Genomic DNA, 22,794 nt, shown 5'->3' with positions numbered 1-22,794 from the left:
CTGGGGGTTATGGCAACATCATCTGGGAATCCCTGTTACAGGGAACACTGGTTAAAGAACCCTTGTAAACAATGTGGCATGGGGGGCTGCAGGGAAAGGAAGGAATTCAAAGAAAATGGCTGGACATGAAGGAGCTTTGTGTTGGTGGAGTGCTAGTCTGGATTCTGCCCATTCAATTTTTCACAGTCCTGGATATGACCTATGGACAGAACAGATGAAAGCAATACACCAGTACAAACTGCAAAAATCAGCAGTGCATAGTGCATTGCTGATATATAATTTATGATGTGTCACAAAGGTAGTGACCCCTAAATTATTTCTCTATAATGTGCATAATGGATAAGAACAGAAGGAGAACCCTGCTGGATCAGGCCCAAGGCCCATCTAGTCCAGCATCCTGTTTTGCACAGTGGCTAATCAGATGCTTCTGGGAAGCCCACAGGCAAGAGCTGAGGGCATGACTTCTCTCCTGCTGTTATTTCCCAGCAACTGGTATTGAGAAGCATCTTGCCTCAGGGGCAGGAGGTGGTCTGTAGCCCTCAAGAGTAGTAGCCATTGATAGACCTGACCTCCATGAATTTATCTAAACCCCTCTTAAAGCCATCCAGGCTGTTAGCCGTCACCACATCTTGTGGCAGAGAATTCCTGCCACAATATAAAGAAATAACCATAAATGATTTACAACTTTAAAAAGATGATGCCATTATTTAAATGTTTCTATGTTCCTTCAGCTCATGAACCACTTATATATGGTCCTGTATAAACTGCAGTCAAGTCAGTAAGTTTTATTTTTTTTAAAAAGCCAATAAGTCCTGTAATGTGGTTGAACTTACTTTAGGTGGCTTGTGCTCAACAGGCTAGCTAAAAAAAAAAAAAAAGATAACTTGAAAGAATATGGCTGCCAAGGTAGGATACAAATTTGATTGATTGATTAAGTGCCGTCAAGTCGGTGTCGACTCTTAGCGACCACATAGATAGATTCTCTCCAGGATGATCTGTCTTCAACTTGGCCTTTAAGATCTCTCAGTGGTGCATTCATTGCTGTCGTAATCGAGTCCATCCACCTTGCTGCTGGTCGTCCTCTTCTCTTTCCTTCAACTTTCCCCACCATTACGGACTTCTCAAGGCAGCTGGGTCTTCGTATAATGTGTCCGAAGTATGATAGTTTGAGTCTGGTTCCTCGAGTGAAAATTCTGGATTGATTTGTTCTATGATCCATGTGTTTGTTTTCCTGGCTGTCCATGGTATCCTCAAAAGTCTTCTCCATCAACAAAGTTCAAAAGCGTCAATACTTTTTCTATCTTGTTTCTTCAAAATCCAGCTTTTGCATTCATAGAGTGTCACGGGAAAAACCATTGTCTGAACAATTCTAATCTTTGTAGGTGTAAATACGTCATGGCAGCTAAATATCCTTTCCAAAGCCTTCATTGCTACCCTACCAAGTGCTAGTCTGCAGCATATTTCTTGACTGCTGGATCCTTTACTGTTGATGGTTGATCCTAAAAGGCAGAAGCTATCCACCACTTCAGTGTCTTCACTGTCAATTTTGAGGCTGATTGCTCTGCCCGTTGTCATTAGTTTAGTCTTCTTTACATGTAATTGTAGTCCCATTTTTTCACTTTGCTCCTTGACTTTCATTACTAGAGCTTGCAGATCATCCGCATTCTCAGCTATCAGAGTGGTGTCATCAGCGTAGCGCAGGTTATTGATGTTTCTTCCTCCAACTTTAAAACCACTCTCATCTTCTTCCAATCCAGCTTCTCTCAGTATATGTTCAGCATGTAAATTGAATAGAGAAAGTATACAGCCTTGTCTTACTCCTTTGCCAATTTGGAACCAGTCTGTTTCACCATGTTCTGTCTGGACTGTGGCTTCCTCTCCTGTGCATAGGTTTCTCATGAGAACAATGAGGTGCTCTGGGACACCCGTTTTCCTAAGGATATTCCAAAACTTGACATGGTCAACACAATCAAAGGCTTTTCTGTAGTCAATAAAGCACATATTGACTTATTTCTGGTATTCTTTGGCTTTCTTTCTCAATTAACCAGCGTGCATCAGCAATGATGTCTCTTCCTCTGCCTTTTCTGAAACCAGCTTGAACATCTGCCATTTCCCTTTCCATGTAGGGCTCTAATCTACGTTGGATGATCCTGAGCATTATTTTACTAGCATTAAATACTAAATACTAGCATTAGTGTATACTAATTAGTATAAATCAATACATTATATTAGTTTGACCCAAACTAGTATTTGGGACACACATAGAGAAGTGTTTTGGATAACCTTATCTCATCACATGATAAAGGAAGTGCATCAGGACAACTTTGGGGGTGAACAGGAAGGACGTTAGGATGCGTGTGCTCTCGGTGCGTCCCCTTTCTTAATCGTGTGGGCCTGCTCAGGAAGAGGAAGTATAATCAGAACCAGTCCCCCATATTGTCTTATCCCAAGAAGCACAATTGGCAAGAATACAACTGGTATTTGGCTGTACAGTGTGCTGCTGCACCCTCCCGCGCAGTATGAGATGATGCCTTTCAGCTTATTCCTATATCAGTCCTGCCCAATATAGTACCAGCAGGGTTTTGAAACGGCAACCTTCTGCTTGTTAGTCAAGCATTTCCCCACTGCACCATTAGGTGGTTCACCCTCTGTCTGCTAGGGAGCTCCAAATCATGCCCACCACTGAAGCAGTGGGATAGTAGGAAACATGACTTGGATATCTATATCGAAAAAACATTTATATACCACTCAATTGACAAATGCCTTCAGGGTGGTTTATAATCAAGAAAGGCAAGTTGGTCTTTTATATATCATAGGCTCCAGGGGCCATGAGGAGTTTCAGTGTGGGTGAGATCCAGGAATCCTACTTTAGATATTATCTTAGAACCACATAAGCAGGACTGAAATCTGGTCATATTGATACTTCTTTAGAGGAAAATAATGCTCAAGACAGTAAAAAGAATGGTGGATCAGTTTGGACAATGCATCCAACTGGATGTGCCCACCACAGAATTAGGGATTGGAAAGTGCATATCTTGTTGCTCCTCCCTGTGCACTGCTCATAATTGCCAGGGTGTGTGTATGTTTCAGACAAACCACACTCTCGCACACAATTTAAATGTGGAGGGGTAGAATCTTCCCCTCCCCCCATGTATTATGAAAACCATAACAGTCTACAAGGAGGAGAAATAGGATGTTAATCTCCCTAATTGGGTGTTGGGTAGAGATAGTTGTGGATGTATTGCCTGAACTGGCTCCTTATCTGTTTCCACATCTGAATGCTTATAACTTTCATAATTTGTTTTTAACCCTCTCCCCTCCCCACCCAGTCTGAATTGCTCAGTTCTTCCTACTTCTCATTATTCATAGACAGTCTACTTGCAATAAAACACATTTGTCTTTTACTTGTCAGAAAAATAATTGCATACATAGCAATGATAATATATACCTATCATTTTGTCATGCTTTAAACAATCCAACTTAAAGAAAATGGTTTTGTATTTTCTTTATTGTTTCAGCACAATGTGCCAAATACTATAGCTGGAATACCACACACAGTTGTACACTCCAAGGGATAAACATATGAAACTGCCTTACATTGACTCTTACCATTGGTCTTTCTAGCTCAGTCTAATAGATTCTACATATACAGAAGTGGCTTTCCAAGGTTTTGGGCAGAGGTCTTTTTCCAGCCCTGCCTGGAGATGGCAGGGATTTAACCTGGGATCTTCTATACACTGTACAAGCATATGTATAGCTGAGGTGTGAGCCCTATCTCAATGGGATGTACCCCATGCGGCCTTAGGCTGCAGGAGCATCTAAGTATCAGAGGCTGCTACTTTAATCTTTATCTGTGAACAGAGGCTTGCTAGAACTTAATACTTTCTTCCCTCTCTCACTCTAGCATTCCCAACATGAAGTTTACCTTTTCCTTTGCTCTAGCTAGAACGAGAATACACCCTATCCTTGCTTAAACAAGTTTCATAGGAACCTGCTTTATACCGAGTCAGACCATTGGTTCATCTAGCACAGTATTGTCTATGCTCTCTGGCTGTGACTCTCTGGGGATTCAGACAGATATTTCCTAGCCCTACCTGGAGGTGCCAGGGATTAAACCTGCAGGTGCTCTTCTCTTGAACAATGGTCCTTCTCCCAAGCTTGGTGCAGTCTCTGCTGCTTATGACTAGATTAGAAGTCCTCCTGCATCTGCTCTTGTGTGTTAGATGTGTGCTTAATATTTTATACATCTGTCAGCCTGTGTTCTCCTATCCCAAGGCTTCAGGACTAAATGAGCCATGAGTTCAAATAAGTCGATATAACTGCAAATATTTGTATCAATCAAAAAGGAATAACATGGATGTCAGTCCCTCTTTTAACCTTGTAAAGTGTATTTGACCATACAAAGTGTCTTCCTTCCCTGTGAGAATAAATCTTTAATCTTTTCTTTGTAAGTTGGATTCACTAGAACTGATATCTTTTTTCTTGCCCTAGGCTGGGTTCTCTTAAGGACAATAGCAGCATTTTTTATTTTAGTGGCAGAGAGCATGGTCTCTGCCAGAGATGAGAGAGGATTCAAGAATCAGTTCCTCCTCCAGCACTGCCTCCTGTATCTGCATTGCCTCTTTTATTTTTTGTTTGTGCTGATTCAACATAGATTTCGGTTCGCCTTGTTGACTGCAGCTGTATCTGGCATTGTTGGAGTGATTGAATTATTTGTCTACTCTAAATGTTTTAAAGGCAGGGAGATCCTGGAAGGAAGGCCCCCATAAAACTTAAATATTTGATTAAGAGCATTTCACTTAGGCTTCCATTCTTTGCATACTTACGAGCAGTAACTATTGAAATCAATTGGATTTACTTGCGAATACAGTAAACATGCAAATGACCACTGAAATATTTTTGTGTATTTTAAAAATGAATTAAAGTATATATATATTTGTAATAGGAATATATTTCTTCGCTTTAAAGTCTTCACAGTTCTCTAAACAGAAGTGGGTTTGTCTTAATCTTGCATAATCTTTATTATTAGAGCTGTATCTGGTTACATTTTGTTTCCTGACTGAATCTCAGCTTCTGATGTGTATGGCTTTATGTTCTGAACTATACTGGAAATTTTAAGTGCCCTGAACTCTAGCTGATCTCCATGACTCCTGGTTGCCCTGAGATATCAATTCCATCTGTCCAGATCCTTTGCCATTTTCTTTGGTCTGCAAGACCTGCAAGACCAAATAAACTGCATCTCTGGAAGATTCAACCACTTCCTCTGTAGCCAGCTTGATACACATTGGATTTTTAAAAACTTGGTTCTCTCGTTTCTTTTAAATTTGGCCTCTGTAGCAAAACCATAAGCTGCCTAATGGCGCAGTGGGGAAATGACTTGATTAGCAAGCTAGAGGTTGCCGGTTCGAATCCCCGCTAGCATGCTTCCCAGACTATGGGAAACACCTATATCGGGCAGCAGCATAGGAACATAGGAAGCGGCCATATACTGAGCCAGACCATTGGACTATCTAAGCTCAGTATTGTCTTCACAGACTAGCAGTGGCTTCTCCAAGGTTGCAGGCAGGAATCTCTCTCAGCCCTATCTTGGAGAAGCCAGGGAGGGAACTTGAAACCTTCTACTCTTCCCAGAGTGGCTCCATTCCTCTGATGCTGAAAGGCATAATCTCATACTGCGCGGGAGATGGTAAACCCTTCCTGTTGGTAAACCCATACTAAATCCTTACTGAAGACAACCACAGGGCTCTGTGGTTGCCAGGATTCGACATCGACTCGATGGCACACTTTAGCAAAACCATAAAGAAATTTGTTCAGAATTAAGACCCATGCTGGCACCTGTGCTCTGGGTAGGTCAAGCGAGGTATGAACTGGATGCAGGTGACTGTGAGGGGGTGATGCCAGGTATAAGAACCCCAGTCACAAGACTAAACCAAAATGGGATAGCTCAAAATCAAAAGGCAGGTACGATCGAAAACTAGGGCTGGACATGAAATTTCACTTCAAAGAAAATTTCAGGGTTCTTTCCAAAGAGAAATTTCAGATAACTTTCTTGGATGGTTTCTCTGTATCCCTCAAAACAGAGGTGATCAAGAAGCTGGGGCACAGGAGCTCTTGCTGCATCAGCAAGCACTGACTGTCTGTTGTGCTCTTTTGTAAGGACTGTGTGTCAATGAGCTTGGTTTGCAGCTGGATATGCCTTCAGTGAAACTGCTAAACGTCTGCAATGGTTTGACCCCATCTATCTTAAGTAAGGGGGATTCCAGCTAGGCTGGTTTTGTGGTAGCAAACATGAATTGTCTCCTTTGCTAAGCAGGACCTGTTCTCATTTGCAGCTGAATGGGAGACTACGTGTGAGCACTGTAAGATATTCTCTGTACGGGATGTGGCCGCTCTGGAAAGAGCACTTGCATGCAGAAGGTTCCAAGTTCCCTCCCTGGCATCTCCAAGATAGGGCTGAGAGAGACTCCTGCCTGTAACCTTGGAGAAGCCGCTTCCAGTCCATGTAGACAATACTGAGCTAGATGGACCAGTGGTCTGACTTGGTTAAAGTCATCTTCCTATGTTCCTGGTTTTTTGTTGAACCACCTAAATAAATAATTTCCCATCCTGAGTCTCTCTCCTTTTCACTGGTGAAAGAGTAACAGAAGTTTCTGGAGGATATCAGAGGGGCCAAGTAAATATTTAGGTGTGATGTAAGAGCACCAACATTCCAGTGTAGAGGTGTGCATCGGGCCGGATCCATCCGGACCGGCAAGGGTGGGGGTGGAGACCTTTAAGGGCGGGGGGGGGTAGAACTTACCCCTCCCGACGCTCTTCCCCCTCCGGCGCTGCTTTTAGAAACCTCATTTTCGGGGCGGCAGAGTCCTTCCCTGCCGCCCCGGTCCCTGTCGTTGCCCGGAAGTAGCGTAGAAGCCAACATGCATGTGTGTGTTGCGGCGCGCGTGTATGCGCCGCATACGTCATATGCATGCTGCGTGTGACGTGTGCGGCGCGCGCATGCGCACCGTGACGCACACATGCGTATTGGCTTCTACGCTACTTCCGGGCAACGACGGGGACCGGAGCGGCAGGGAAGGACCCTGCCGCCCTGAAAGCGAGGTTTCTAAAAGCAGCGCCAGAGGGGGAAGAGCGGCGGGAGGGGTAAGTTCTACCCCCCCGCCCTTAAAGGTCTCCACCCCCCCGCCAGACCGGTCCAGATCCGGACCGGTCCGGAGGCCTCCAAAATGGCCTCCGGACCGGTCCATGCACACCTCTATTCCAGTGTTCTTAACCACCATGTTGTGTAGTCTGCATATTGAAGTTATTAAAAAACTACATAGAGCGAAAGCATATGGTTGACCCCAAACAGGCCAATTTATTCTTCTTTTCTTATGCTTATTGGGACTTTTGCTATGGTTTTTTTTAGGGAAGTCGCTCTCTTTAAATTTGCTTCACCTCTTGACTGTGGGCCAAACTAGATGGAACATGGCAGCTTTGTGATTGGAACACTCAGTGTTGAGAAAGCAGCTGTTGTGGGGGAGGGAGAAATGATCATGGCTGTGGCACAGGAGAGTGGGCATTAACCCTTTGTCCCTGTGCTGATTTCTCCACTATAACATAATTTCACTGAAGCTGCTGTTAATCTTGAAGCAGGGAAATTACAAGCTCATTTTGCGTTCCTGTAAGCATTCTCCACTGCAGGCTAATAGCAGCTGTGTATGTGTGTGTGTGTGTGTGTGAGGGTGGGTTTTTTTTAGACTTTCAGCACAGGGGGAAAGGGTTACGCCAGGGGCGTAGCAAGGTTGGAGTGGGCCCAGAGACAAGATTTTAAAATGGGCCCCCCCCCCAAAGTCCAGGGCCTCCGCACACCCCAGGCCCCCAAGGATTTAAGTCTGATATTCCAAAATAAGTATGCTGCCTGCAAATACATTTCACTGAATACACACACACGTGTCACAATATATAGTGATATACATTGAGTACTATACATTTGTATTACTTTTAATGCCTAGAACACACTAGAAAGATGAATTATTAAAATGGGCCCCTCGCTGCAGATTAGCAAAGGAGACTTTCAACCATGCAGGGTGAGCCTATGTTTGTTTTCTCAGAATTCTGAACAAATTCAGTCAAGTTTGATTGCAGAAGGTTTTTCACAGGAGGCTTTTAAAGCCCTTTAAGACACATCTCCTCTGGAATGGAGGTGCTGCATTCACATGTTGGCCAGATTTACCCTGAAGTCCCTGCAAGTTATTGGGGAGCAGTTCACACACAAGAAAAATAAAATAAAAGCACCACACATGCTTCACAGTTCTCACTCAGACCTTCTGGGTTGCAAAACAACTTGAACATAAGTGCATTTATAAATGAATGAATGAATAAATAAAATTAATAAAATACTGTTCCAGAAGTTTTTGCAATTTTCTGCCATGAAACAAGCCACTTATAGGACTTTTTAGATAGTTTTTTTTAAGTCAGCAAATTTTCCAAGCTGTTTCAAAATAAATATTCAGAGACTTCTCGGTCCCTCCTCCCCCCCCCATATCCAAGCCCTATGGCAAGCAGATCCCTATATATGCGGGGGGGAGGGCGGGAAAGGTAACCACAAAAAGGAGTTCACACTCTACCTGGCAAATGCTGGTCTGGGTTAAGCAGGGCAGCAAGGGGTCTTCTGTTGCAGAGAACACTCTGGCTGCCTCCTCCTTCCTGGCTTGCTTGGGCCCTACTCGAGTTCAGGCTTCACTGCGGCCTACACGGAGGCCTCCGTGGAAGCCCCGCCCACCCGCCGATCAGCTGAGAGGCGGGAGAAAAGGAGCTCTTTGCAGCTTGCCTGCTGCTTCGATTGCGGGCCAGCAGAACAAGCAGGAGAGACGGCGAAGAGGGCAAGTGGCTGAGAGGCTATGGGGCTGGGCAGGGGGCAATGGGGAGTCACATGAGGTGCCTCTGGGGTGCCCCTCCAGGCAGTGGGGCCCCCAGACAACTGTCTCCCCTTGCCCTATCATTGTTACGCGCCTGGGTTACGCCCCTCCTCCTTCCTGTGCCACAGCCCCAATTCAAATCTGAGGTTTGAGCTGGCCAGGAAGGAGAGCTGGTTTTGCAGTAGCAAGCATGACTGCTAAGCAGGGCTTGCCCTGGTTTGCATTTGGATGGATGACTACATCTGTGCACTACTGTAAGATATTCCCCTTAGGGGATGGGGCCATAGCTCAATGGAAAAGCATCTGTTTGCATGCAGAAGGTCCCAGGTGCACTCCCTGGCATCGCCAGGACTGTGAGGAACCCCTGCCTGAAACCTTGGAGAGCTGCTGCCAATCACTGTAGACAATACCGACCTAGTCCGACTCAGTATAAGGCAGCTTCCTGTGTTTCTAAATTGGGAATGTCTGCAGCTGGTTTTTGAAAAATGAAACGTCATGGAACGTTTATGTCATGTCTGGTTTTGCTCTGTGCAAGCAGTGAACTCGAGGGCAGTTATCTCAGGATACCTTTGTGCAAAAAGACTTATCTTAGTTTTACGTGTAGATTTTACATGCACTTTATGGACAGATTTAGGCATAAACTGGTTTAAGCCTCATGTGGAAAATGCCTTTAGCTTAATTACTTTCTGCCTTTAATCTCTGTCTTTTGTGTTTGACAAAGCATGCTTAGAAAGGAGGTAAAGCTGTGGCACCCACCATGTTTTCCCTTAGGAGCTGTGTCAGTGATGTATTCAAGAACTTCCTCCAGATTAGTTCACCATGAACCTGTTGAATCTGCCTGTTCTCATTTTTGTTTTTCCAGACTTTTTTTTTTTTTTGCCCATTGCATTTATTCAGGCTGTTCGAATTCTATTCCCTGAACAGTATCTAGATCAGTTGGTCTGGGTTATTTTTCTACTTTGCTAAAATAGGTGGGTGTGCCTATGTTTAGCACACTGTTAAGTGAAGTCTAATAGAAATATCTATTTTTGATGCTGGTTATCTGCTGCTCTCCTAGGAATGGACTCACAGCTGCTCTAAATAGCACCAAGTGGCAGCTGTCATTCTATAGTGAGCTTTGTGGTATGCAATGGTGCACCACCCCCACCCCCATCATGTCACCACACAGGCTGATGATCTTTCAGGTATGGAGAAAGTTGCCCAAATCATGTGGTGAGCTGCTGCACACATACAGCTGTCACCATGTGGTGACAGCTGCCACGTGGGACGCTTGTAAAATGGCATTCCTGTGCCAGCTGTAACTTGTGTGCAGCCCTAGTGATGGCTAACATCTCAATTCAATCAATAATTCAGGGAATTCTCCATCACTAGGATTCTGCTGTGGAAGAAAGGGACTATCCTTTTTAAAATAAGAGTGTCATGGGGCTGATCCCATGACGAGGGATAGTCCTCCAGATCCAACCACCCAGTAAAGCAACCTACCTGCTGCTGCTGGTAAGTCCCAGCCTTGAGCACAATTGGGAAATGGCATTGGAGGAATGAGTGGCCGACACAGGCAGTAGTATTTCTGGGTCGTGTGCAGCTAGTGCATGGGAGGAAAACAATGGAGGATTCATGGGCATCAGGGAGAAGGGGGTGGGGGAGAAGGATTGGGTGATCAATTTGGGAGAGGGGGGGAAAAGATTGGCGAGAAGGGTTAAAAGGTAGTCAGGGAGAGGCCGAGGAGGAGAATGGCAGCAAACTGGAAGGCTCCCAGGGACAACCTGGGTCAACCAAAGCTGAAGTGACCATGGATGGAGAGGAGGATCAGGATGGTGGAACCCCCCTCCCCCAATCTGAGGCTTCAAGGTAGAGTGAAAGGTAGTTGCCCCCACAAAGAGGAAGACAGTCCTTAAAATACAAAGATCCAAACCTTAGCTTATGATTCTGGTTTGTCAGACAAGTGCGAACCATAGCTTGCTGGTTTGGACAAAACATCAAACCAGGATCAGAGGGAGGCACGTGGAATATGCCGGAGAGGGAGTGGGAGGGAGTGTGCCAGCTCAAGCTCTCCACTGCTTGTCCATGTAACACCAAATTAAGATTTGGTGATCTGTCATTATGTCTGAACTACCCTATGCCTTATCTGGGTTTCCAAACTTAACAGCTATAGAAAAAGGGGTGTGTACAGGGGCCCCACTGACTGGGCAACAGATCAGCCTTTGCTTCCCCCCTCTGGCTTCCCTGACTCACTGGCGTGCTGCTGGCACCTGAGTGGAGGACTCATTTTGGCTTCAGGCCAAGGAGTATATGTTAAATGATTCTGAGCCCAGGGAAATGCATGTGCCCAACTGAGTGTATAAAAGTGTCTGCATGCATGGGTACTGTGGGATATTATTTGCATAGGAGTGAGAGAAAGGGAGTGCCAAGAATGTTTTGTTTTTCACTATGTCCTTAGATCTTTTGCCGCAAAGACACAGGGGAGGCGACATATTTTTGGCAGACAGCCCATCCTTGCTTTTTGTCATATTTGTTGTATTTTTTCACAGGGCTCACTCCAACCTTGCTGGTGTGTGTGGGTGGGTGGTTGGCGGGGTGGCAGGGAGAGTGAGATTCCTTTTTGTTAGTGAAGTTTAAAAAACAAACAAACAAAAAAACCCAAAACAGGTTGAGTATCCCTTATCTAGACTGCTTGGGACCAGAAGTGTTCCGGATTTCAGATTTTTCTGGATTTTGGAATATTTGCAAAATGAGATATTTTGGGCATGGGATCCAAGTCTAAACACGAAAAGTTACTGCATTTTTTTTTAGGTTTTATTTGTGTAAAAACAAATAAACATTGAATTTTCAATAATTACAGGACTTTTTGAAATTTTTGACATTATTCTGTACTGTACCTTTACCAAATAGAGCAGGCACCAACAGAGTGCCCAAACAGAGCGCACAGAGCAGGTGCCAAAGTGAGCAGGGAGTGGAGGAGGGGGCCTTTCCCTTTTCCCTCTAGCGCCAAAGCAAGAAACTTTAAAAACAGAGCCGCAGCTAGAGATAATTACAGACAAAACCCCTGTCTCTAACTGCCTTCTGAAATAAGTAAGTTTTGACTGCATGTTTAAAAGCAGCAAAATTGGGAATGTGCGAGCGAGTGAGCAGAGGCATTTTGTGTTTTGTTTTTCTTATGGCATGGTGTCTGGATTTGGGAGCATCCCAGATTTTGGATGTCCAGATAAGGGTTACTCAACCTGTAGTGACAACACAGACCAACTTAGATTTAGATCTTGTTAAGAGAATATCATTTTAAAAAGCATTAATGAATATGATGGGGAAAATGTCTGGGGGAAATGGCTTCATGGTAAAGAAACAACAGTCAGAGATTCAGGAGGATTATGCTGAATTAACCAGGAGGGAATTCTTGAATGCAGCATTGCCACAGCTGCTAAGGCAGGGCTGCACAACTTATTTATTTATGTATGTATTTAACATATTTTTATGCCACCCCAAATTTGCGTCTCTGGGTGGTTTACAACAAAAAATAACAGAAAAATTAAAACGTTCGTTAAAGATTAAGTTCTCACTGCAGTTCTTCTGCAGATGTTGGGCTATAACTCCTATCGTTCCTGAGTATTGGCCGCTGGGAATGATGGGTGTTGTAGTCCAGAAACAGCTGGAGAGCTGAACTTGTGCAGCTCTGTGTCAAGGAATACCGCAACAGGGATGTGCCTGCTGTAGTCTATGGCTGGGATGCACCCACTCTGGTCTATGGCTATAAGCTACTTCGAGCCTCAGGTACAAGATGCCTCTAAATACCAGTTGCAGGGGAGCAACAGCAAGAGAGAGGGCATGCCTCACCTCTTGCCTGTGGGCTTCTCAGAGGCATTAGGTGGGCCACTGTGTGAAAGAGGATGCTGGACCAGATAGGCCTTGGGCTTCATCCAGCAGGGCTGTTCTTATGTTCTTTATGCTTTACATGAGTGCGTTCATTATTCTAACCAGGGGTTTTGTGAATTTTGTTCAGCACCAGCTTAACTGCTGGAAAGGTTCTTAGCTGTGAAGTCTATTGCCTGCTACTCACATAAGAAGGTTGTACAGTGGTCCCTCGACTTACAAACTACTTGACATAAGTATTTTTCGAGTTACAAATGGCAGTTTTAGATCCGGTTTTAGATGTGGTTTTTTTGACTTACAAATTTTTAGATGGGGTTTCCTCGACTTACAAATTTTTAGATGGGGTTTCCTCAACTTACAAATTTTACATGCGGTTTCCTTGACTTGCCTGCCTGTTTACTGCCTGTTTATTCTTGAAAAGAAATGTTCCTGTGCAGTTTGCAAGCCTTACTGGGGGTCTGGGTCTTTTTTCTAGGCTCCGGAACGCATTAATCCGTTCCCAATGCATTCCTATGGGAAACCGCTTTTCGACTTACGAATTTTTCGACTTACAAATGTGCATTCGGAACGGATTAATTTCGTAAGTAGAGGGACCACTGTATTCTTAATATAAGAATATAAAGGTTATAAGAATATAAATGCATTAAAGCTTATATCTACCATCTGGGATGTAAAGATGTTAAGGTTGAAGGGCATTTGGAATTCTAGAGATTAGCCAGGTTAGTATGTTACAGCAGGCAGTTTAAAGACTGATGGATGTATTGGCACAAGTTTTCATAGACTAGAGCCCATCAGATGTATGCAAATTCTAAAATGTGGGAACCAAAGCCCATAAAATGTCAGAGGAGCAGCCTGTGACATGTTTATGCCATGGATTGTTTTACTGCTGTTTAGACGTTTGGAATTATTTATGTGATGCCAGCATTTACTGGCTGGCAGGGGTGGGAGGATTAAAAGCTGAGGCTGGGATGGCCTGGGTTGTTTTGCAGACTCTTTTCCAGCCTAGATTTGGAGGGTAAGTGGAAGACATAGCTTGCCAGTTTGGGGTAATGATCAGATTTTAAAAAATAACTAATTAACTCTTGAGTATGTATGAAGGAAGCCACCTAATGGCGCAGCGGGGAAATGACTTGTCTAGCAAGCCAGAGGTTGCCAGTTTGAATCCCCGCTGATATGTTTCCTATATTGGGCAGCAGTGATATCGGAAGATGCTGAAAGGCATCATCTCATACTGCGTGGGAGAAGGCAATGGTAAACCCCTCCTACCAAAGACAACCACAGGGCTCAGTGGTCGCCAGGAGTCGACACCGACTCAATGGCACGCTTTACCTTTATTATGAAGGGAGGGGAAGGAGTGCACAAGCATAAGGCTTGTTGATGATCCTCCAAACCAGGGGTTCTCAGCTTGGGTTGCCAGCTATTGTTGGACTAAGATTCCCAGCATCCCCAACTACTGCAAGACCAGATTTGAATTGGGGCTGTGGCACAGGAAGGAGGAGTGTAACCCTTTCCCCCTGTGCTGCAGGCCTGATCAAAATCCATCCCCTCACCCAACACATAGTTTGCAGTGGAGAATGCTAACAGGAACACAAAATGAACCCATAATTGCCTGGGACAACAATGCCTAGTAATTTTAAATATTTTTCCAGCCCTAATCCAGTGGCATCATTATTAAGGACATCAAAATGAGAACCAGGGTAGTGTAGTGGTTTGAGAATTGAATGTGGACTGGGGAAACTTGGATTCATATCCTGCTCTGCTGCAGAGCTTACTGGATCTTTCTCTGTCTCGCTCTCGCTCTCTCTTTTGTATTGGCATGGTATTCCTTTAACAATGATCTGTCTTCCTTTTTTAGCAGCATTTTTGTCTAATCACAATGTCCAGACTAAATTAGTCATGACTACAGCACCATTGAAATCAGAAAGTCATATTAGTTGTGATTGACTTAATTTCAATGGGACTTAATACAAAACTAACTTAGTCTGGATCCTGCCCCCCATCCACTTTTAAATCAATTTAGGGCATTCTATTACTGCAGTTTGGCCCTAGTGTGCTCATGTGCACTGTAAACAGCAGCTACAGGGAGAGTGGGGCTGGATCCAGATTGGGACTGCAACATGGGAGGGCTCATTAGTCATTAGTTCTTTGCATGATCACAATCCCAGACATTCCAACGGAAACTTCCCTCCCGCAGCAAATAGCTGTAGGAAAGACCAGGGGCGTAACAAGGCTGGAGTGGGCCCAGAGACAAAATTTTAAAATGGGCCCCTCGCTGATACACACACACACACACACACACACACACACACACACACACACACACACTCTTCACATGTGACTTGCCTCTGGGGGGGCCCCTCGAGGCATGGGGGCCCCCAGGCAGCCGCCTCCCCTTGCTTAATAGTAGTTACGCCCCTGGGAAAGACCCAGTGCAGATCAGTGGCAGGGGCCTAATGCTAAAGCCCCTCTTCACTCATACCGTAAGCCCAAACTATTTCAGCCCCTGCGCTCCCGCCATGACTGCTGTTTACAAAATCAAAATACCACCACCACTAAGCACGTCAGGGCCAAATTAAGTGTGAAATATAACATGTGGTTTCATACCCTTACTCCTCCTATTTATGTACTGCTTTTCAACAAAAGTTTCCAAAGCAGTTTACATAGAAAAATAAAGAAGGTTCCTTGTCCTCAAAGGGCTCACAACCTAAAAAGGCACCCCAACAGCCCCTGGAGGGATGCTTTGTTGGGGTTCGATAGTGCCAGTTCCTCTATCTTTGCTAAACATAAGAGAGTCACCACTTTAAAATCTGCCTCCTAGCTCAGTTATCAGGAGGGTTTGTTCCTTCCAATAGCGCCTTTTTCTCCTTTTAGTTTGTGATGAATCCTTTTTAAGCTCTGTTTTGCACTGTATTGATGCAGGTTCATCACCTGTCAATGGAACTGTTTTTCTGAGTTGGTTGTCACGTGTTGATGTCTTTTACCTCTGCGGTGGATAAAAGAGTTTACAGTCTTCTGGGCAGCTTCCTTTGATAAGAGAACTGAATGTCGTCATGGATTGCCATGCTTCAGTGGCCAGACTGCTTTTACCATTATTAATTTATTTTAATAAGAGATTATTTTAAAAGCAGGGCAGAAAGAGATTTTTAAAAAAGATTGGAGAAATGTATTCAGTAGCTGTTTAACATTGAAGCAGTAATGTACAGTACCTGCTTTTATTTGGGATAGATAGAGATGAATGGCCCTGATGTGTGTTCATTTTTCAGTCCATTTTGTCTGACTGAAGATTTGTAATTCTCTTTTCTATTTCTTCTTGTATAACTTTACTAGATAGCCCCTTCTTTCCTGCTCTCCCAGGGATAACCCTATTAGAGGGCTCCTGTTTACTTCAGAGATAAATAACCCTGTCCAATTTATTGGAACCAGCTCCAGATGAAACTGTATAACCTCTGGCATTAGTTGGTGGTACAAGTATCTTCTCCCTAGAGGCTGCCTTAAGTCTGCTTTGTCGATTTGCCTCATTGGTTTGACACACTTCCCTCCAGCTCAAGCTACAAAAGTCCTCGTAATGCCACTTTTCCACCCTGCACATCACTACTGGGCCATACCAGCGAAACTTTAGTCGGTCCTCAGCTGGATGCCAGTTATGTGTCACACTTTCTCCCCTCCCTTTAGTCACCAGTAAAACCCACACAGAACACGCCTGTATTCAGGTTAGCTTGTTAGCGAGAGCTCAAAGGGATATTTCCAAAGCAGCTGCATAAGGGGAGGAACATGCAGCAGCACACTGTACAGCCAAATACCAGTTGTATTCTTGCCAATTGTGCTTCTTGGGATGAGACAATATGATGGACCAGTTCTGATGGTGGTACTCCTTCCTGAACAGGCCCACACGATTAAGAAAGGGGACGCACCGAGAGCACATGCATCCTGACGTCCTTCCTGTTCACCCCCAAAGTTGTCCTGGTGCACTTCCTTTATTATGTGATGAGATAAGGTTGTCCAAAACACTTCTCTGTGTGTGTCCCAAATACTAGTTTGGGTCAAACTAATATAATGTATTGATTTATACTAATTAGTATACACTAATGCTAGTATTTAATATGAATAAAATATATAAATTAGCATATTAGCATGAATTCGATTTAGGGCCACAGTGAGGGGTGGTTCAGAAATGAACTGGCCCCACTGCACAATAAAGGAAGATGTCAGGACATCTGGGAAAGATACCAGGACAGGTGCTCTCGTCACCCTTCTTGATCTAAATTGGCCCTTTTTTGTCTGTCTTGGAAATGAAGTTTGAAACATTTGCTAACATGACTGAATTTCAGTACGGTTTGGCAGTGAGATTACTTGTATCAGTAATTAAGTTAGTTTCTTTGTAACTCATCACTTGTGCCAGTAATAATGTTAATCACAAAATGGACAATGTTAACCTTTTGGACAATTTGTTAACCTTAGCCCTATTTAGACAGGCTATTCTCATGATTGCTGGAAAGCGGGCTAAGGAAGCCCAGCCCGCTTTCCAGCGGTCGTGGGAACCACTGGGCTTGCGGGCGAGCCACTGGGCTCACGGTGGCTAGCCTGCTTAATTCCCTCTCCCCTAAAACGAGGTTAGCGGAGTGAGCGCTCCACTAACCCCATTTTTGGGATCGGGCTCCACGTCATGGCGACTTGCGAGGAAACCCCCAACTGGGAGGCTACAAGAAGTCTCCTGGCATCGGGGGTCTCCCTGTGCACTCGCACGGGGCATTCTGGGACTTCCGGGGGCCAGGCGGCCCCCAATCCCCACCACCCTTACTGGCTCTGTGACAAATTGTGTGGGCGTCTGATCCGGCCACCCAGGGAGGGCGGAATGCTCATGTACGGGGAGAGCAGGTCAAGCCCTCTCTCCCCACACAAGCCCTGCAGGCTCTCCACACTGCTCATGTGGAGAGCCTCATTATGTTGTACGATTGTACAGATGTCTGTATATTTGTTAATGTTTTTGTGTGAATGGGTGTATTCATGTTAAAAGTGACCCTGGGAATAGGCCCCCTGAAATACATGGTACAGGAGGAAGTGTACCCCTCTACCTATGTTGAACATAATGTGTGAATAGGGCTACTGAAGCTGTGGTTTCTGTTTAAGGGGCAAGTTGCTGTTTCAGGTAGGAAAATGGGGTTTGTGGGGGGAAATGAACTTCCCCCACCTTGCCCTGGTCCTGACCAGGGTTAGCCCTATGCAGCCATTTTTGAAAAAGGGAGTGGCATTTCCACTCTGAAGCATGCCTCTAACTCACATGTTTGAGTGCTTGTGTAGTCTGGCTATGTTAGTTTCCAGTTCTGAACGTTCGCTTTGAGTTTCATGCACTTCAGAAAAGGGAAGGGTTGCATGAATTAAACTGGAAGATTTGCAGGTATGTTTACGCCTTTATTTACATGCATATTACATACAACATTCATCAGTTTATTTCTTCAGATGTGAAAGAAAGAGGGGGGCAAGTGAGAAGCAAGAGAAGTCGGAAACTGTACTGTGTGTTGAATGCCCCTTGCTCCATATTCTAGAACCTATGGGTAGCATCTAGACTAAGTTAATCATGACCAATCACCATTGAAATCAATGACCCATTCTCACATAATGGGAAACTGGAGTTGAAAAGGCCAGAGGTTGCAAAACCTGTATGACTGAATGGGTAAAACTCCAGTCCCACATGCAGGGCGACCCGAGGTTTTGCTCTCCAAACTCCGGTATGAACCCTTGGGTTTCAGTGAGTTTTTCTACTCCTACCCAAAGTTAACAGATGCCTGCAGTACATTTGAATACGGAATTGCAGGCTGTGCTGTTTGAAACTGGAGTTGAAGAAGGAAGCTCCTCCCACTCTTTGGCTGTGATTGACTGTGTGTGGACTCTCCTTCCTTCATGCAAGAAGAAGGCCTGCACAGCCAGGTCTCACTCCTCTCTGCAGTCTCCCTGACTGCAGAGAGCCTCCTTTCTGTTACATCCGAATGCGGACAGGAGAGTGAGGGTGGGAGGGGGAGTGGAACCGCGAGTGCATTGGACCCATTGTTCCATGTTGCATGCGAATGTGGCCAATGAGACAATGATTAATTTCCAGTAATTTGAATGGGACTTAGTTTTACTCACTTAGTTGTGACTCAGTCTTGATGCAACCCAGTTTGCTTGGCAGACTCCTGGTCTGGCTGAAATACTGGAAGATGCTCTGTATTACTGAAAATTTTGGAAGCATTGTTGCAAGATTGAGGTCATGGGTGTTGGCTTGTTCAGGAGGCCTGTTTAAGTGTTTCTCAGTGTGATCTAATCTTGAGATATCCCCCTGAGGTATCCTGCATGTAGAAACCCCAAGTTATTTGTGTAAGGTGCCACGCATCTCTCTCCAGCTAAATTGTATTGGGATTGAGATGAGAGTGTAAGGAAGAGCAAAAGACAAACAGCTTTGGAGTTTGAGATACAGAAACAGGAATGCAAGCAGATTGAGCTGAAAATTGATTAAAGAAAAAAATCCAGGATCTGGCTAGCAGATCCCTGGAATTTTGCACTGTTCAGGAAAGTGGGGAGCGGACATAACAGTAATCTAGTCCAACACAGTAGCAGTACTATTATTACTGACATTACTACCTCCAAATCTTGAATTCAGGGGTTCTGCTGCAGCTAAGTTTCAGATCCCCTCTCCCAAGTATTTCAAGAATTCCTCATTTTAGTGAACTCCCCCCTATAGTGTCCCCCACCCCCAAAAAAGTGACGAAATGCTCCTTAGGCTTTCCTTCTGTCTGCACCCCTGCACAGAGGGTTTTGTTTGTCGGAATATTCTTTTAGAATCACTGCTTGAAAAAGAGTGTCATTCATAATTCTGAATGAGAAAAGTATTGCACAAGTGTTTTATTTCCAATTTTCCCACTGGTAAAATAGGGGGAAAGAGTTCATTTCGGGGGGGGGGATACAGCCCCCCCTTTTTTTGGTCCTGCTCTTTCAGTGCCACCAGAAAGACTTATTGCTGGCCTTGACCAAGGTCCATGCCTCCTATTTGCTGGTGTGTCTGAAAGAAGAAGTGCTTGTTCCCAAGCAGCCGATGCTTCCCAGTTGCCAACACCAACCCAGACGCGGGGGATAATTAGCAGTGCACAATGGGCTGTACTGCTTCCTCACTAAAATGAGGAGGATGTTCTTGAAGGCCTCCAAACAGGCTTCAGCTAACAAGTCTTTTAGCAAAGCAGACACGTTTGGTCAAATTACCCTCCAATTCATTCAGACAGGAGGGTCAGCCAGAAAGCCTTTCCAGAAGCTATGGAGTAATTTTTGGACTTGGGCCTACCCCACCGCCCCTTTAAAAAAAAGAAAGAAACCTTTCTAAAGATTTCCCTGGCACTATTGTATCGGCACATATCTGTAGGGACAAGACAGATTGCATTTTGTGTGGAGATTCAATAACTGCTGGCTATGTTTCATTTTTTAATGGGGAATGCTTACCAAATGAGCTTTTTTCCATCACTGTTGTGCAGTGAAGTATGTTGTGTGCTTTGTCTAGGTAATGAGCCACCTGACGATATCCTAGTGTTAGCAACATTAATGATGTGCAACTGAATTTTATGAATTGGTTAAAGTACGTTTCAGCACAGCCATGTGATAACTTAGTTAATAACAATTTATGACAGCAATACGAATAGGATAGGAACCTCGTGGTGATGGTTATCCAAATATGGCCCTATGCAAAATAATTATTTGGGATCTTACATCTCTCTCTCTCTCATAAATTGGACTACATACACAGGAAACATGGAGGAAGCTATAAACTAACAAAAAGAGGTACCTAATCAGTGACAGGGTGAATATAAATGAACCTTTAGGAAAAAAGCAAACCACCCTAACTTCCTAGCTTTTCTCATTGGCATGTAGGAATACTTTAATAAAAATGAACGAATCTAGCACTCTTGCTAAACTACACTTCCCAGGATTCTTTGGGGGAATCCATGATAGTTAAAGTGGTAGTATATTGGTTTGTAATGTACATTTTCTCTAAATGAAGTGGTACAACTGAGAGCTCTAAAGAAAGACTATGACTCTGTACCTATTTTAGACAGCTCTTTAACTGTAAGAATACTAAATATGACAGAGTTAAAAATACATACAAGGAAATATCCTCAACTCTTATTTATCCTTTCCTTTCCCCCCACAAGATCTCACAGCCTGCTAAATTATTCAGCATAATGGCCAGCTTCTGTACATTTGTGCTGATCCTAACAATGTTTTCTTCATAAATGTACTTATTGACTACACTGGGAATAGCTTAATGCTGACCCATTTCAATTGTTTTAATATTGCAGTCTACTCATATTGCCCGAGCCAGCTTCCAGGTTGATGCGTTTGGATCTTCTTTCATCTTGGATGTAGAATTAAATCAGTAAGTATATACACAAAATGATAAACTTGTATTCCTTGTTTAGCATTGTATGCATATGTACTAACCAGCTTTCTTGGAATAAACAAAGATGGGTCAAGATCAGATGGCATGACTGATCTTGATGGTTCTAACCAGAGCTGGAAGTAGAATTCTCCCGAGTGTAGGAGAACATGCTCTGAGGTTAGAACATGATGCTCAGAAAAGAGATATAACCTTGGTTGCATGTGATGACTCTGCTTACTCACTGTCCCGAAAGACCTCACAGCTATAAAGGAGGAAGTGGCTATGGCTTTCCCCACCCGGCCATCCTCAGTCATTTACCCCTTTCTTGTAACATTCATTATGGTGAAGGGAAGCCCTTGGTATTGTGGGTGTGGTATAATAACTATACATTATTTTGTATAGCCATAGATTTAATGGAGACAGGAGGTTTCTGCAGGGAGTAACCAGTCTACCACCCAGCATTATTGTGATGTTGGTCTTTGGGATTAAAGTACTGCTGTGTACATCCCAAGTACATGTAAAGAAGCTGCTTTGACTGGAGCCTACATGTTTTCTGCTTTCAACCCCCAACTTATGCTGGTTATATTTTGGAGTGGGAGGAAGGAAAATGTTTGGAGGAGGAGGAGGTGGTGGTGGTGGTGGTGGTAGCTGCTTGCTGCTTCTCTCTCCCTCCCTCCCTCTTTTTGCAGCAGTAAGTGAAAGAACACAACTGATTGTTTTTATGTCCAGCAGGTGACTTTGGAGTCAAAAGTTGGTATGCTGGTTAAAATGTTTAGTATGTTCTATCTTTAGACCTTGATTTTGTGATATAATGAGGAAATTAGTTGTCTGTATATACACTAAAAATCCAGTTGATTGTATGAGGTTGAAAACCTCATACAATCAACTTGAGTAGTGGCTTTACTATTGCAATGTGCTCTACATGGGGCTGCCTTTGTACGTAGTTTGGAAACTTCAATTAGTTCAGAATGCGGCAGCCAGATTGGTCTCTGGGGCAACCCGGAGACCACCAGCTAGAGAGCACCTTCTTCTGTGTGATCCCCACTGCACATTAAGGTCATCTGAGGAGGTTCGTCTCCAGTTACCACCAGCTCATCTGGTGGTGACTCGGAAGCGGGCCTTCTCTATAGCTGCTCCGGGGCTGTGGAATGCGCTCCCTGTGGAAATCTGCAATTTGAATTCTCTATTAGCCTTCAGGAGAGCCCTTAAAACGTATTTGTTTGGCCTGGCTTTCCAGGATTTTTAAATCTGTTTTAATATTCAAACCCGATTTTGGGGTTTTTAATCACTGTAATTGTTTAATTGTTGTTTTAAAATGTTTTAAAATTGTTAATTGTTGTTATATTGTGTTTAATTTGTCTTAGCTCTTTATTGTTTTAGTGGTTTGTTTTAATTGTAAGCCACCCTGAGCCATTTTGGAAGGGCGGTATATAAATCAAATAAATAAATAAATAATAAAAATAAATAAATAAAGCAGACATAATATTAAAAGGGAGCTCACAGCACTGTAAATATGCTGTCTGTCTGCTTTTTGTATTGCCACATGTCTAACAGACCAAATGTGGATGTGTCATCCTTGCACCCTCCCTCAGTCCTCACTTGTTTGTTAGCTACTACTGTTTCTGCCGTGTCCTCCTT

General features: G+C 44.0%; 1 protein-coding gene across 15 annotated transcripts in view; it reads left to right on the top strand.

Moving 5' to 3' along the window:
* Nucleotides 1-22,794, top strand: part of ADAM22 (ADAM metallopeptidase domain 22) — a 196,881-nt gene that overhangs the window by 22,711 nt on the left and 151,376 nt on the right. For all 15 annotated transcript variants that reach the window (XR_008309864.1, XR_008309865.1, XM_053261903.1 and 12 more), the window contains exon 3: nt 21,077-21,153. Coding sequence is in view for 13 of the 15 variants with exons in the window: in XM_053261903.1 (XP_053117878.1) it covers nt 21,077-21,153 (77 nt within the window). In the remaining 2 variants the exon portion in view is untranslated. The remainder of the gene's footprint in view (nt 1-21,076; nt 21,154-22,794) is intronic.

Source organism: Hemicordylus capensis, chromosome 6 (assembly GCF_027244095.1).
Source record: "Hemicordylus capensis ecotype Gifberg chromosome 6, rHemCap1.1.pri, whole genome shotgun sequence".
NCBI lineage: Eukaryota > Metazoa > Chordata > Lepidosauria > Squamata > Cordylidae > Hemicordylus > Hemicordylus capensis.
This window is presented reverse-complemented; position numbering and strand designations above follow the sequence as displayed.